This window comes from Siphateles boraxobius, unplaced genomic scaffold (genome assembly GCF_051911475.1).
Source record: "Siphateles boraxobius isolate OS27281-9 unplaced genomic scaffold, OSU_SipBor_1 35, whole genome shotgun sequence".
Classification (NCBI taxonomy): Eukaryota; Metazoa; Chordata; class Actinopteri; order Cypriniformes; family Leuciscidae; genus Siphateles; species Siphateles boraxobius.
The window spans coordinates 5490046-5505747 of NW_027508975.1; the positions used below are offsets into that span (position 1 = coordinate 5490046).

The 15702-nt window shown below is 39.6% G+C and overlaps 1 protein-coding gene across 6 annotated transcripts in view; it reads right to left on the reverse strand.

Annotated features, from left to right (window-relative positions):
- phf14 (PHD finger protein 14) overlaps window positions 1-15702 on the reverse strand; it is a 101581-nt gene that overhangs the window by 69977 nt on the left and 15902 nt on the right. For all 6 annotated transcript variants that reach the window (XM_077196074.1, XM_077196072.1, XM_077196073.1 and 3 more), the window contains exons 5-7: window positions 5684-5843; window positions 4808-4919; window positions 3257-3394 (exon numbers count right to left, since the gene is read on the reverse strand). In XM_077196074.1, the coding sequence (XP_077052189.1) occupies window positions 3257-3394; window positions 4808-4919; window positions 5684-5843 (410 nt within the window). The remainder of the gene's footprint in view (window positions 1-3256; window positions 3395-4807; window positions 4920-5683; window positions 5844-15702) is intronic.

Below are 15702 nucleotides of genomic sequence, written 5' to 3' on the forward strand. Positions count from 1 at the left end.
CTAGTGTAGATACAGACCCAAGAGAGCTTAAATTTTGAACAACAGCTTGATAAAACAAGAAAAAGAAAAGTCAGTGATGAATGACAACTTCTCATTAATAATTCTGAAAACAAAAACGCATGTAGCAGCCATGTTTGTGCGTTGATAAGATTATGAAACGTCTGATACGCTTGCGTGAACGTTAATCACTTCATCCAGGTGATTCAAGATTCTGATTGGATGATGTGTATACACAGCCACTGTAAAACAAGATGAAGCAAAATTTTGGAGCCGTTTACACACCGGGTCACTTCATGCATTTTTACTGACCGGATAGTTATCTGATGTGTTAAAACTGTTCCATTTACACTCGGCCACAAAAATGTGTCTCCGCAAAAGTAATATAAATCCGATCTTAAAGTCCACATCGACGAAAGCAACAGATATGCACTGTGTTTTATTTATCAGCTAATTTCAAGATCAAAGACCGCAAAAGGAGAGAGAGCAGCATCACCAATGTTACGATCATTTAGTTTCACTACTTTTAATGAAGATGACTGTTAAGCTTCAGGATCCGCTGCAGAATTTCAGTTTATTTTGCAGCAGTTTGCATGTCGGCTTGCTGAAGAGATACTCGGATATTCATATGCAACGGGCCATATGTGTGGTGAATGCGATTCATGTTCCGGTAGCCTATAACACGTTTAATTATTTTTTTTACAATTTTGGGAGGAATAAAATTTGCATATCTGGCTTCAACAAGTTTGAAAAACATGAAAAAAATCTTTCCAAACTTTTGAATGGTAGTGCACATTGCAAATAAATTAAATAATCATTAATGAGGTACTTGTTCATCTTATTTTCTTGTTACTTAACAATAAGTCTGGGAGGGACGATGGAACATTGTATTAACCTTAGCTTATTTACTCTAACCTGATGTAAAATAATATGGTATTATTAGTATTGTATTTTTGTTTAAAGTGCTCTATTGTGATTTTTCTAATATTCCCTTTCATCCAGTGTGTAACATAGCTGTTCATGAATGTAAAAGGTCTGCAAAGTTGTAATGTCGAAAAGTGCACGATACAAAAAAAATTTTGACTTCGAACCGCCTAAACGAGTCGTTTGCATTTCGAATCCTACTGCGTGACGGTTCTACGTCACTAGATAAGACATCTGCATAATGCTCGCTTATGTTGTACATTGTCCGCAACTTGACCAGCCCTCAAATCTCAATTTACTGATGATTGATTAAAACAAATGCAGATGTCAAAGTCAGAGTATTATAAAACAATCTGCTGATGTCTAGAGTGACATCTCGGCTGTGGTGCAAAACAGAGTTTAATCTACTTCTTAAAATGCACACGACTTGGAGGAAGCTGGGGGAAGGATTTATGTCTTTGAGAACACAATCCGAGTTATTCCATTCAGGTTATTTTAAGATTTCTCATCTCAAATACCCCATTATTGTTAACAGACAATTGATGCAGGTTTTATATTGAGTGCTTGTGTGCTCACACACCTGATCATTTTAACGTACAATTTGATTATGGAGGAAATTGTAGTATCTTCTGAATTACAGGCTGACGCATTCTTGCTGTTGTGATAATGATGCCCAGCACTCCACGTTTTTATAGACCATCAGTGTCTGTGCATTCTCTGATAGCCGTGATAAATAGCTGGTCACAAAAGGCCTGTAAAAATCCCCCTCTCTTTTAAAGGACAAGTACATTTTGCAGAGAATGTGGGAGCTGAAGCCGAGGGGCAAGACAATGACTGATGTAAGGCTGGCAGGATTTTTCCAGGAATGGAAGTGGACTGCCTTTCTCAGAAACAGCCTTTTTCAGAAAAGGAGAGAAACTTAGAACAATGTCAACCCGTTTCAGCAGTTTCAAATCTTTCAGCGGAGACGTTGGCAGCAAGTTTATCCTCCCTGGTTACATCTCCTAGTCACACGCATAGCATTTCAACCCCTCCCTCGAGGGCAGATGGAAGCACAGCCATTTCCTGTCAACCACGGAATCGTTTAGGCTTAAGGTGTCTCGCTGGATGCTATCAGCCCACTCACCTGTTGATATGAGGCCCTTTGCACAGCTGACTGGATTAAGTGGATTGCAGTGAGTAGGCACTTTTCGCCAGTGTTTATCTGCACTGAACGCCACCATCATGTGCTTCTCCAATATGGACTGAATATTTGAGCCACGAGGCTGATGGTCTGTGACCACAGCCTGGGCTGGGAATTTGTTCGACTGGCTGGCCTTGTGCTTTGAGCGCTCTTCCTATGCTTATGTGTATGCATTTGATAAACGCTTGCATTTGAAGTTCAAACATGCAATTTGTAATATGTGTGTTCACAGAGAATCAGAATCTAGAGAATAAGGGATAGTCCATCTAAAGTTTACACAATTCCGTTACTTTGTTCCGTCATAAAAGAGAAGGAATTTATTGCTTTTTTGTGTGATTATGAATTGGTAACTGGAGCTTTCAAGCTTGGAAAAGGATGCAAAAGCATCATAAAAGTATCAAAATAATTATAATAATAATATTCCATGATTTGTATGCTTCACATTTTTGAAACCATCCACTTTTGTGTGTGACAACCTGGCATTTAAGTTATTCACTGATAATATTCCTCTCCAGTAACCTCTATTAACCACTGCTAATCGAGTCAAACTTGAGAACCGAATCAGTCAGATTCATGAATTAATCTTTCATTTCACTGAAAAGATCATGCTCAAAAGAATGATTTGTTCATGAATCTTCTACATAATTAAGCAATCAAATGGCTTCAGAAGGGTTGGAAAATAGTGCCTGGACCATATATACGTCACATGGACTACTTTTATGATATTTTCATGGAGCTTTTTGTCCTTTTAGAGCTTTGTTACTCATCATCCACTTTCATTATAGTAAAAAGAGTGGCCAGGATATCTTTCTTGTGTTCCACAGAAATCAGTCAGCCCAACAAAATAAAATAAAGTTTTGAAATAAATGTGGGTGAAAAATAAAAATGAATTATTTGCTTTTGAAATGGATTTAAGGACATGCAGAATAGTTTGGGGGTTTTTTTGTGAGAAAAAAGAAAAGGAAAAGCCTAAAAAAGTTTGCTTACAAGCCTGATTACAAGAGGTTGACCGGCAGGAGAGTTAAAAAGCACGGACGGGAGAAACAACAATACATTACAAAGCTGTCATCACAAGACTGCGACAGTGGGAAAGTTGTAGAAAATAAACAAATTAAATGTAGATTAAAGAGGATGACCACATAACACACTAACCTCTTCTGCAGCAGCTTCAGACAGTAGCCCTTCCCGTTGAGCACACGTAACATGGAAGAACGAGCGACACATTCCAGCATCACAGCTGATGCAAACGCCTGTGCGAGCAAAGCGTGCGTCCTCACACAAACTGCACTCCTGCAAACCATTAACCCAAACAGGCCGTTGTGACACAGCATATTGCAGAAAACTATGACATACTTGAAAAACACGGCATTAAAAAAATTTCTAGCATTTGCTGACTTCAGATCTTATTATATTCATACTAATGACTTGGGATTATTTCTGTTTTTGCGAAGTCAAGAAAGGTAAACCGCTAGCTGACTGTGTAAGAGCTTTGATATGAAAAAATAAAATCTTTAAAACACCATTATAACAATCCCACATTAATTTACTGTATAGTTCTATATTTAAGATAAAGTGGTCAACGAGTCTCTAAAAGCCCATTTGACTTTCTCCAATTACTGGAGTTCAAAATTAAAATAATAATAGCCTTTCTCTTGGAGTAATTTCTTTTCACATGTACAGCACAAACCATTAAAGAAAGCCGTTCAAGTGCTTCTAAAGTAATTTGCTTCCAAGTAAAAGGAACCTCTTCTGACTTACTGACACATAAAATAATGTCAGATAGAGTAAATGTCAAAATGTCTACAGTCGACAGAAATTCTTGGGAGGGAAATGAAAGACGCCCTTTGCTCATAGACGAAAGTCAGCATTTCACATAATTGGTCCGAATTTTTTTTGTTGTTTTTTATAAATAAAGGATAAAATAGTGTGTTCATGATTCAGTATTAATAGAATTGATGTAATGTGCAAGCAATTATCAACTATTTTAATGAGTGTTATTAGCTTATATTTTACATCCATAAATAAATAGTAAATATAATATTTACCCCAAATAAACATTTACCATTCAAAAACTAGGAGTAAAGAAGATTAAAATTATATATCTAAAAAAAAGTTCGTTTATATGATGTGTGTGTGTGTGTGCGTGTGTGTGTGTGTGTGTGTGTGTGTGTGTGTGTGTGTGTGTGTGTGTCTTTTTCAACATTGATAATAATCAGAAATTATTCTTGAGCAGCAAATCTGCATATTAGAATGATTTCGGAAGGGCCATGTGACACTTTAGACTGGAGTAATGACTGAAAATTCAGACTTACCATCGGAGGAATAAATTAATTATTTTCTATTTAATATATTGTGTAAATATGTTGTGTGTTTTTTTCACAATATTTTTACAAATTAAATTTCCAGTTTTACTGTATTTTTGATCAAATAAATGCAGCTTTGGTGAGCATAAGAGACATTTTCATTGAGGAAAAAAAATCTTACCAACCCCAAACTTTTAGTGTAAAAGTATTGTAACAATTTATAATTTCACTGTATGATGAATTTTGCTGCAGCATAAGAAAGAAATTCTTTAAGTCAATGTTTGGGTCAGTATTGGTTGATTAGTGTTAATATCGGCTCACCAGTATTAATAACCTGTTTTTGAGCAAATGATCATTCATTTTCTGTATCTGTGTGTCATTAATAACTTCTGATACTTGCCTTTGCCCCATACTTTGAGTAGTTCATCTCTGTGAGTGTTACTGGCCTCAGCTTGTCAATATCTCCAAATGCGACACCTGGAACATAAAGGGCACACACCACGTGCACCCACCTTCAGCAGAACAAAATAAAGTTGAGTTTTCATCTGTAATATCTAAATTACACAATTACCATAGTATAAGGAACGGTTCTTATTCACTTCATGTGCTGAATAACAAATCAAGATAGTAATGATCCAGATGTCCACTATTAGAAGAACAAAGCAGCATCTAGTAAATGGACTACTATTCACTAGGCTATTCCTTGAATAACTGCTATACCCTTAAGCCCTTCAGAGGAGAAAATACTCAGCTGAAGGTTCAAATGTACTCTAACTTGACCATTTGGTGTGACAAAATTTCAAATGCAGACTTAAGGAAGGAGAATCCGAAGTCCAATATAAAGATATCCATCTCTGGGGTGAGCGAACGCTCCACAGTTTAATTTGCTGTGTTTTTCATGCTCTAGTGAAGTAGTAAATTTGGGTGCAGGCGGGCTGAGGAGCACTATCAGTGATAACGTGGCTTGAGTCTTCACGCTTCAGACGCCTCTCTCTTCCTCTCCCTCTCTCTCTTAGCCCTATCCCTCCCTCCCTCCCTCCTAGCCAAAACCACCACATTTTCTCTCCTTCACTCATCCTGCACAAACCTGTCCCTCTTCAAGTATTTCACTTATTTAGCATCTTTGCAGAATCTTTGCTCAGAGAGTGCCACAAAACTTTCAACGAATGTACAACAATTAAAGAAGTAAAAGGTGTGACGGGGATGGCAATGCCTTCAATTAATCTACTAATGATGATAAAATGTAATATCAGACCAAGCATCGGTTAAAACGCACCTCCCCGCATCCGTTTCTTTGAAGATGCCGTCCTGACTGGGACAGAGTTCACAGCTGGGTGTAACGCCATTCTTGCAAGCGTCACAGAACCACGGTTCTGTTGAGTTCTCTGAGGCAGAGCTCATGATAGAGTCACTTTCACCATCAACACCATAGCAACCTGAGGGAACAAGAAAAATCAATTGAATGTTGAGTAAATGTTGAGTATTTGATATTACTGACTGCTCCGTAAGTTCTTATATTATAACTCAATCTGATCACAACTGGATGGAGGTCTGTGCACCTAAGTGGAAAGAGATAGAGCAGGTTGTGAGAAAGGCAAGGGCTTCATCATCTCCAGGGCCTAATGGAGTTCCGTACAGAGTGTACAAGAGTGCTTCAGGAGTTCTAAGGATTCTGTGGAAATTGATAAAAGTGGCTTGGGAAAAGCAGGTTGTACCTAGATCATGGCGCCGAGCAGGGGGAGTCTTTATACCCAAAGAAAAAGATGCTACAAGCATCAGTCAGTTTGGCCCTATTTCACTATTAAACGTCGAAGGAAAAATTTTCTTCAGCATTATTGCTCAGAGATTGTCAACCTACCTATTAAAGAATGGCTTCATTGACACTTCAGTTCAAAAAGCGGGCATTGCAGGATTCTCAGGATGCTTAAAACATATCAGTGTTATCTGGCAACGAATACAATCAGCTAAAAAGGAGAGGAAGGAGCTCCACGTGACATTCCTGGATTTGGCTAATGCATATGGTTCAGTGCCACATGAGCTTCTTTGAGCATCATTAGATTTTTTCAGGGTACCGATGTCGATAACAAATTTAGTGAAAGCCTATTTTGGAGGTTTGCAATTTAGTTTCTCAACTCCAGAATTCAGCACTACATGGCAATGCTTAGAGGTTGGAATAATGGCAGGATGCACCATTTCTCCACTGGCTTTTACCATGGCAATGGAAGTAATCATTAGGGCATCAAAATGAGTAGTAGGAGGAGAGCGCTTGGCTTCTGGGATGCGACTACCACCAATCAGAGCATACATGGATGACATGACAACCATGACTACAACGGTAGCCTGCACTAATCGGTTATTGGGGAAGTTAACAGATAATATTGAATGGGCACAAATGCAATTTAAGCCCTCTAAATCAAGGAGCATCTCAATAGTTAAAGGCAAGGTAGTAGATAAAATATTCTTCATTAATGGTGAGGCAATATCAACAGTTTCTCAGAAGCCAGTGAAGAGTCTAGGGAGATGGTACGATGGGGATCTAAAGGACACAGTTCGAGTGGGAGAAGTTAGACGACAAGCAGTGGAAGGGTTGAAGAGCATAAACAGCTGTGCTCTACCAGGCAAACTAAAACTCTGGTGCTTTCAGTTTGGTCTACTGCCAAGGTTGCTGTGGCCACTGACTGTGTACGAGGTTTCTTTGACAACAGTGGATAAGCTGGAAGCGTTAATAAGTTCATACATCAGGAAATGGTTGGGAGTTCCACGCTGCCTCAGCAGAGTGGGACTTTATAGTATAGGAGTATTGCAGCTGCCAGTCTCTGCTTTAACCAAATAGTTTAAGTGTGCCAAGGTCAGACTGGAAATGACTTTAGCAGAGTCACGCGACAAATGTGTAAGGGAGGCAGCCCCTGTGGTAAAAACTGGTAGAAAGTGGTCAGCAAAGAAATCTGTAGTAGAGGCAAAGGCTGACCTTCAAATTGGGGATATCGTGGGACAGGTACAGCATGGAAGAGGGGGTTTTGGGCTCAGTTTAGCTCCTCCTAAATGGCACAAGGCAGGCCCAGCTCAAAGAAGCTGGTAGTCAACGAGGTGCGAAAGCAGGAGGAGAGGATGAGATGTATAAAGGCCATTTCCCAGGCCAAGCAGGGAGAGTGGATGAGATGGGAGAGTGTGGAACAACGAAAAATGGGCTGGCAAGACCTTTGGTCAATGGAAGAGAGTAGGATCAGTTTCCTTATTAGGTCAACATATGATGTTCTCCCATCACCGCAGAACCTAAACCTCTGGGTAGGAGAGGATCCCTCTTGTCCTTTGTGTTCATCACCTGCCACATTAAGGCACATTTTGACAGGATGTAAGGTGGCTCTTAGCCAAGGTCGGTTTACTTGGCGCCATGACTAAGTATTGCGATGTTTGGATTTAGCATTGGAAGGCAAGCGTAGTATGACCAATAAGTTGCCGCCTGTTCTAGCAAAACATTACACGCAGAAGACAATATTCCTCCGCCCAGGCGAGCAACCACCAAGAAAAGGTGTTGCCAATTCTCGCCCAGGACAACTGGAAGCTGCTAGGGACTGGAAGATGCTGGCTGATCTTGATCAACGGCTTATTTTTCCACCTGAGATTGCCACCACTAACCTATGACCAGATATTGTTTTGTGGTCTGGATCAGCACGCATTGTTCAACTGATAGAGTTAACAGTGCCATGGGAGGATGCGGTAGATGGGGCATATGAGAGGAAGAAATTGCGGTATGCTCATCTGGCCACTGAAGCAGAACAGCGAGGATGGAGAGTCCAGGTTTATCCAGTGGAAGTGGGTTGTCGAGGTTTTGTGGCACACTCTACAACCCGGTTCCTCAGAGACGTCGGATTCAGTGGTCAAGAGTTGCGTCGCACAGTAAAGAACTTATCTGAAGCAGCAGAAAGGAGCAGCAACTGGCTGTGGTTGAGACGGAAAGATTCTAGCTGGCTGAGTACAGGCCGCCATGCTACGGTATCGTAGAATTCTTGAAAACTTGAAGGGTGTTGGTTTATTTGTATAGGTTGTATAGTATTTACAGTCATTACGTTCCTGTGTATAATGCGTGAATGTCGGGGTGTTGGGCAGATATTGTGTTTTGCGGTAGGTGGTATGCCATACGGAACCCTTGCCACTGAAACTGTATATTAACGCACCAGTGGGGCTCGACAGCCTTAGTCAAACGGGTTGGCGCGTATGGTTGGGTTGCGGAGAGATTGTGAGATTGTGGTTAGGTCTCAGCAGCACTGTTTGTTTATTTGTAGAGGTTGTATAGTATTTACAGTCATTACGTTCCTCTGTATATTGCGTGAATGACGGGTGGTTGGGCAGATATTGTGATTTGTGGTAGGTGGTATGCCATACGGAACCGTTGCCACTGAAACTGCATATTAACGCACCAGTGGGGCTCGACAGCCTTAGTCAAACGGGTTGGCGCGTATGGTTGGGTTGCAGAGAGATTGTGAGATTGTGGTTAGGTCTCAGCAGCACTGTTGGTTTATTGGTAGAGGTTGTATAGTATTTACAGTCATTACGTTCCTCTGTATATTGCGTGAATGACGGGTGGTTGGGCAGATATTGTGTTTTGCGGTAGGTGGTATGTCATACGGAACCGTTGCCACTGAAACTGCATATTAACGCACCAGTGGGGTTCGACAGCCTTAGTCAAACGGGTTGGCGCGTATGGTTGGGTTGCGGAGAGATTGTGAGATTGTGGTTAGGTCTCAGCAGCAAGAGGGAAGTAGAGGTCAGTAAGCTGGGCTGAGTTGAGTGGGGGACGGAGGGGGGTGACTCTGGGACGCCAGAGTCACTGTCGAGCCCTCTTGAGGTGTCGTGGGCTAGTCGACGAAACACTGAGGACGGAAGGTGCCCACTTGAAGACCCTAGAGATGTTCCCTACTCCTCTCAATCCAGAGGGTTGTTATGGGGGGACCGCACTGTGGTTGCAGCCGTTGTGTGTGCTGACGCGCAAATACACTATTAACACCAGACAGAAGGAGATTCACGTCACCAGATGGAAAGAAGCGCAAATGGATGGAGAAGCATAGGTTACTGTAACGCTACGTCTTAGTTGGTGCTTATCTTGGCGAAAGCCGAGTACAAATCAGCATGAAGTTTTAACATCTACTCTCGTGTAATGGAAATCATAACTCAATCACAATCATACACAACATATAAAATTATCTGAGAAAATTATATATTTATAATATTTAAAAAAAAATGGTGTACACTACACACAGACACACACACACAAATGCATACCCATATATACACTGCCCAGCCCAAAAAAAATAATTAAGTCACAGTTTGGATTTAAATGGGCAAATGCAAATGTGATTATTATGCGTCTAGCATGTTATATATGTTTGACAACAATTCTTCTAACCTTAATTGACAGAGTGTGTAGCTTTTCATTTCTTAAACAACCATGTAGGAAGACACATCATGGCCATATTCCTGGATGACAATGTCAAGATTCATCAGGCTCAAATTGTGAAAGAATGGTTGGGGAGGGAGCATGAAGAATCATTTTCACATATGAATTGGCTCCTTTGAGTCCAGAGCTTAAATTCATTGAAAGTACTTGAAATGTGCTGGAGGAGACTTTACAGAGTGCTGGACTCAATACAAGATCTTGACCAAAAAAGATGCACCTCTTGATGGAAATAACATCACAACATTCATTTCCATCAAGAGGTGCATATATGTTTTTTAAGAAGATATTGTGGAGCCAGTGAATATGTTGCCAGGGCAATAAAAAATCTGAACTACAGCAGAAAATATCCTTAGTGCTGAGCTGCATGATGTTACAGTTGTGCCTGGCAGAGTGTCAAAAGAACAAAGACATCTAGAGCACAGAATGGTTTAGTTGCTATACTTTTTCCGACAATGATAAAAAGTAAGGCCATTTGATCAAATTGTAGCATCACAAGTCCACAAAGATGGAAGTTTTGGGCCAATGAAAGTATTTTAATGCTGTCACCTTAATTTCCTCGGGTTGCAAAGACAATTACTGTGCTGATCAGGTTTCCATGACGCCTATTACACTCCGCAAACGTGCTCCATGCCGCCAATAAGGACGGCAATCAGCTCCTTCTCAACACTACAGAGATAACGTTCTTGTTCCTAATACAGCAAACCGGCCCCCGGGCAGGGGAGAAATGGAGAGAGAGAGACAATCAAATAAAAGTTCAGATCCTTTACATACTCACCACAAAAGACCCAAACAGCAAAGTGTGCAGAGAATGCTTAAGCATGGTATCTCTCTGAGCCCTAACCAGCAGGCTAAAACTTCTAGGTTTGTGGTGATAAACATGATATTGTGTAGAACATGGGAATTGTAGACATTAAAGGGGATTTATTATGCCCCTTTTTAAAAGATGTAATATAAGTCTCAGTTGTTCTCAGAATGTGTCTGAAGTTTCAGCTCAAAATGCCCTCAGTTAATTTATTATGCCATGTTGTAAATGCCCATTTCTGAGTTGAAGGATAAAAATGCAGTTTTCGTGCATGTATCTTTAAATGCAAATGAGCTGCTGCACCCCACCCCGCCATCCAGAAGTGGGCGGGCCCGAACAGCTCGTGCCTCCGATACGCTGCTAAAAACTAAAACATCTGTTTGGGGTTGATTATCATCTCTATTGCAGTCATGCTTACGTGACATTGCAGTTCTTCCTCATGAAAGTTTATTAGCATGCATTTTGAAGCCATATCAGTCTAAACTTCTGATTTATCGTGTTCTGAGCGCACATACCCGAAAAATAGACAGTCTATCCCCGGGGTATTAAACTAAGCTATCTTTCACGTCTTAATGCGCTTAAACTGTCAATTACACACAGTATTATGTCAAACTAGGTTCACATTAACAGTCGGTTATGTCTCTGAACGTAAACAGCAAGTAAAGAAATCGCAAGTGTATATTAGATATTTGTTTTAAAGTGAAAGCAGCATAATATATACAGTACCTATTGCTATGCTGTTAATATGAATCAAACAACTAAAGAAAAAAAGAAAATCACTCACTGCTCTTGATTAAATTATCTTTAGTAGCTTTAATAAGAAAACATTTCTTACTTGAATGCTTCTGTTGGCGAGGAGTCAAACATGGCAGACTGTGTACAACTCACTTAGAGCGGGATCTATGCTAATGGGGCAGAGTCTGCCAGCAGTCGTGGGCGGGGCCTGTACAATGTGACATCACATTGCATAGAAACTGCAAACAGCTTATACTGAGACACTGCTTATGATTTATGGGGATTCAAAAAAGAGGAATGAGTGATTTTTTACCATTATAGGGTGGTTGTGTACACACTGCTGAAACACATTTATGTTCAAAAACCATGTTAAAGTGAATTTTGCATAATAGCTTTAAAATAAGAAAGCTGAAGGGATACGTCCAGGTGTGCAATTTTGTGCTGATTGTGTAAGGTAAGATATGTTGAGCATGACAATTTATGTTTGCCAGAATCATTCAGGTCACTTTATCCAAGAGGAAACACAAATTGCGTGACCATAGCTGTAACTGAAGCGCATGTGAAGAGCACACATAATCTCTCACCAGTAGAATCAAATAAGAGGCTTTTCATACCCTCATCATGCAGTCATTTTGAACCATGCGGTAATGGGTACCATTACGAAGCCCAGCCCAACGTTTATTTTCTTAAAGAAAGGTATTATAGGAATACTGCTGGCAACAGTTGGGTGCGTATTACTGACTAGGCTTTGAACCATAGGGCTGGAGCTTGCGATGATCAGTTTGCTGGTTTAACTGACTTACTGCTGAACCGTCAAGCAAATCTCTGATGTTCCTTTTGAACCTAGATACAAAGCTGGACCTGCTAAGCCACAGGGTGCTGGCTAATATGAGCTAAGCTGGAAAAAAATGATGACTATGGGAGAGCATCATAATCCCTTAGGAGAAGATTATCCTTGTCAGAAATGACGAGCTTGGCAGTTAAAGAGCGACCTGGGGAAGGGTGGTGACAATCAAGAGGAACACTTTTAAGATTCAATGGAGGAAGGTTCGGGATGAGTTCAGAAAGAGTTAACATGCTAGGCTGATTGTGTGTATGTGTACATCAGAGTATGACTGCAATCAGACAATGAGGCAAAGCGTGCTGGCATTATGCACAGTGTGTGTGTTCTCCAACAATCTATTCGCTAGGTGTTAAATTTCACTCTCAAATTGTTCAAACAATGATGGTGAATGCAGTAATTTATCTGCAGGCTATAAAATAACAGCGAGTTGCTTTATTTGCATCTCTAATCTGACTTCAAGCAAATGATTCCATGCAGTGATCATGATATACAGTATTTTCACAAAGGTCAAAGTAGCTCATGATCATGTAGATATATTGGAGATATATTAAATTATCAATGTGGTAATGTAAAACTAATGGCCAGATATGAAAAAATTCTAATAACTGTTTTCCAATGAAAAAAATTAAACCATTTGTCGCAATGACGAGTGAAAAATACTTTGTTTTAAGCAAAAAATACAATTACTATAAAGGCACCTACAACAAAACTAAAATGAACCAGTCTCCAAAGGGTTTAAAAAGTGTTTTATGCTCACGAAGGCTGCATTGATTGTGTAATATTGTGAAATATGATGATTTAAATTAAACCATAAATAGCATTTATGTAACAATGTAAACGTAAATGTCTTTGCGGTCACAGTTTTAATCAATGTAATCCATCCTTGCTGACTAAAAGTAGTATTTTCTTCAAGAAAAATGTGTATTATTTAAGAGGTGAAGTATAAAATGTTAAACAGAGTAGACAAACCAGTAGAAAACAATGAAATTGTGTCTGTGTTATACTTGTGGCTATAAACATTGCATTAAAGTTATTGCATTACTTTTTTTCATCTCTAAGTTAATTCCTAAGTCCTAATTGAACCCAGAAGATTCCTTTAAGATGAAGTCCTTTGACTCTTTGTCTTTGGCAAATGATTAATGAGACGTTCAGCGCAGCGATGTATTGCAATTATATTCAAGTTTCTTCCCTAAATGCTAATATTTTTCATCCAGGATGAAGAAGATTTATTCAATATATCAAATATTTGCCAAGTCAGCATTCAAAGCAGGACCACAGACAGGAACAACAGAACCAAGTCTGGGGGCACAGGAATGAATGAATAGGGCCAATTAGAACCAAAAAGACTTGGCAGATGAGAAAGGGGGTGGGGGGGGATGGGGGGGGGGGTATATGAGGTAAGAGCTACGAATGGCAGCTGTATTGATGTAAATCAGCAAGCTACTGAAAAAAGCCTTTTGAAAACCAGCGCTCTCTCTTTCACAAAACAATACAATCATTTTCATAACCAGCAATGCGTGGAATAAATAATTTCCTCATTAAGAGGTGAGTGAAAAGAAATAAAATGAAACATGCAAGTGAAAAAAAAATCAAGGTTCTATCAAACCAGATAACATTCAAATGTAATACTTGTTTAACTCTGTGAAGCTGGTTTTGTATTGGGGATGAAACCAATGTGATTCAGCTGTTATTCAGCAGGGCACCTTTTTAAGAAACAAAAGCTTGAATTTGCTTAATAAATCAGTTTTATTCAGCAGTGCTTGAAATGTTTTGTTTCAATAGTCAATGAAAGTCAAAAGCGTTTTCACTGCTCCAGCATGTAGCTATTAAACACATTACATACTTCTCCATTGTGCATTATAAAATATAACATTTTCAGGCTCCCATTCCATAAGCAGTTTTTTTTTTTTTTTAACCAAATCAGTCTACACCCCTGAAGCACTATGGGGTTAAGAACATTTCTATACAGCACAATGGAGATATGGTTTTCAGGTCCTATCAAATACATTACTTTACTAATGGATTCAAGTTACAACATTGCCTGGGCAACTCTAAGGCTCTATAAATCTGAGTATTTTTAGACATTAAGAAGTGAACTTCATTCAGTGTTTTGGATAATTGTCCTCCTGAATCACTCGATTAAACATTAACTTCAGGTGATGCACAGATGGTTGGATACCCTCAGATTTGACTTTAATTTGTGACACTGACACCGTGTCCTAACCAGACGCGATGCGATAAGATTCCAGCGACAAATAATTTGTCTGTCCACACTAGATGCGACGCTACTGCGAGATGCGTCAAAATCAAGCAAAACCCACAGCCAATCAGAACAGTGTGTGCAGAGTTTCACTGCAAGTGCACAGCACCAGAATAATCTTGACGCCACTCGCAAAAACAATGGATAAGTAGGCTACATAATCAAATTCACAAATATTACACCATTTAAACATTATTAAAAATACATAGGCTAATGAGTTAAACAATCTTTGTCAAAGAATACACTTGTTTGTTCACAGTTTGAACGTTCTTGTTTCCATTTGTTTAATTTCAAGATCTGAGGTGAATTATCCACTGTTGCTTTTACAGCTACAAAGCTGGGAGCACTAAATGATATTCAAAGTCACATTACATGCTTTTAACATTAAATAAAGCACATAAACAGTACCTGAGATTATCATTACCCAACTTTGTGTTTGTTGTTCCAGCGCGACGTCGCAGAAAAATATAATAGAATAGTCGCCGTTGCGGCTTGTTAGGACAAAAACTCTGGTTAACATGGAAAATATATATTTCATTCCAAGACCAGTTGAAACAATTTAGCGACACCAAAACAAAAAGTAAAGATACTTGACCAAGTAGCACTCGTCCTAAAGTGTACTGTTAGCAGTTCGGTACCTTGTAAACCTGCAGGCACACCACCTGAGGCCAGAGCCTATGCTGCAACCCAGCCTTGGGTCACATGCATCACAGGTTCATTGTCAGAATACAATCCTCCTTGAAGGCAAGCTGAAACTTAAGACAGGAAGCAAGGGAGCATTGCCTAAAGTCTGAGGAATGAAAGATCAGATAAAGCAAGGGAGAAACATGTTTTAACCTTGAGCAACATACTTAACCTGAATTAATTTAGCAATTATCCATCTGTACAAAGGAATAATGTGAGCTCTTCTGCCAGGTCCACCGGTGTGAAAATAGACGTGTGCAAAGTGGCTTCAATACATCCGGTTACAGAATCACATTACAAATACTTTCAAGCAAAACTGTTAAACTTCTGGTGAGAAACCTATTCCTAAAACTAAGGGAGTTTTATCCATCACGGCGTTCCTATAACATAGACCTATCACAAGAACTGTCATAACACAACATGATTTAAAGGGAAAAACAAAGAAATAGTTTTTTTTCCAAACGCAAAATACACAGCTAAAAGCACAAGACAGACTATTCTCCAACTATTTATTT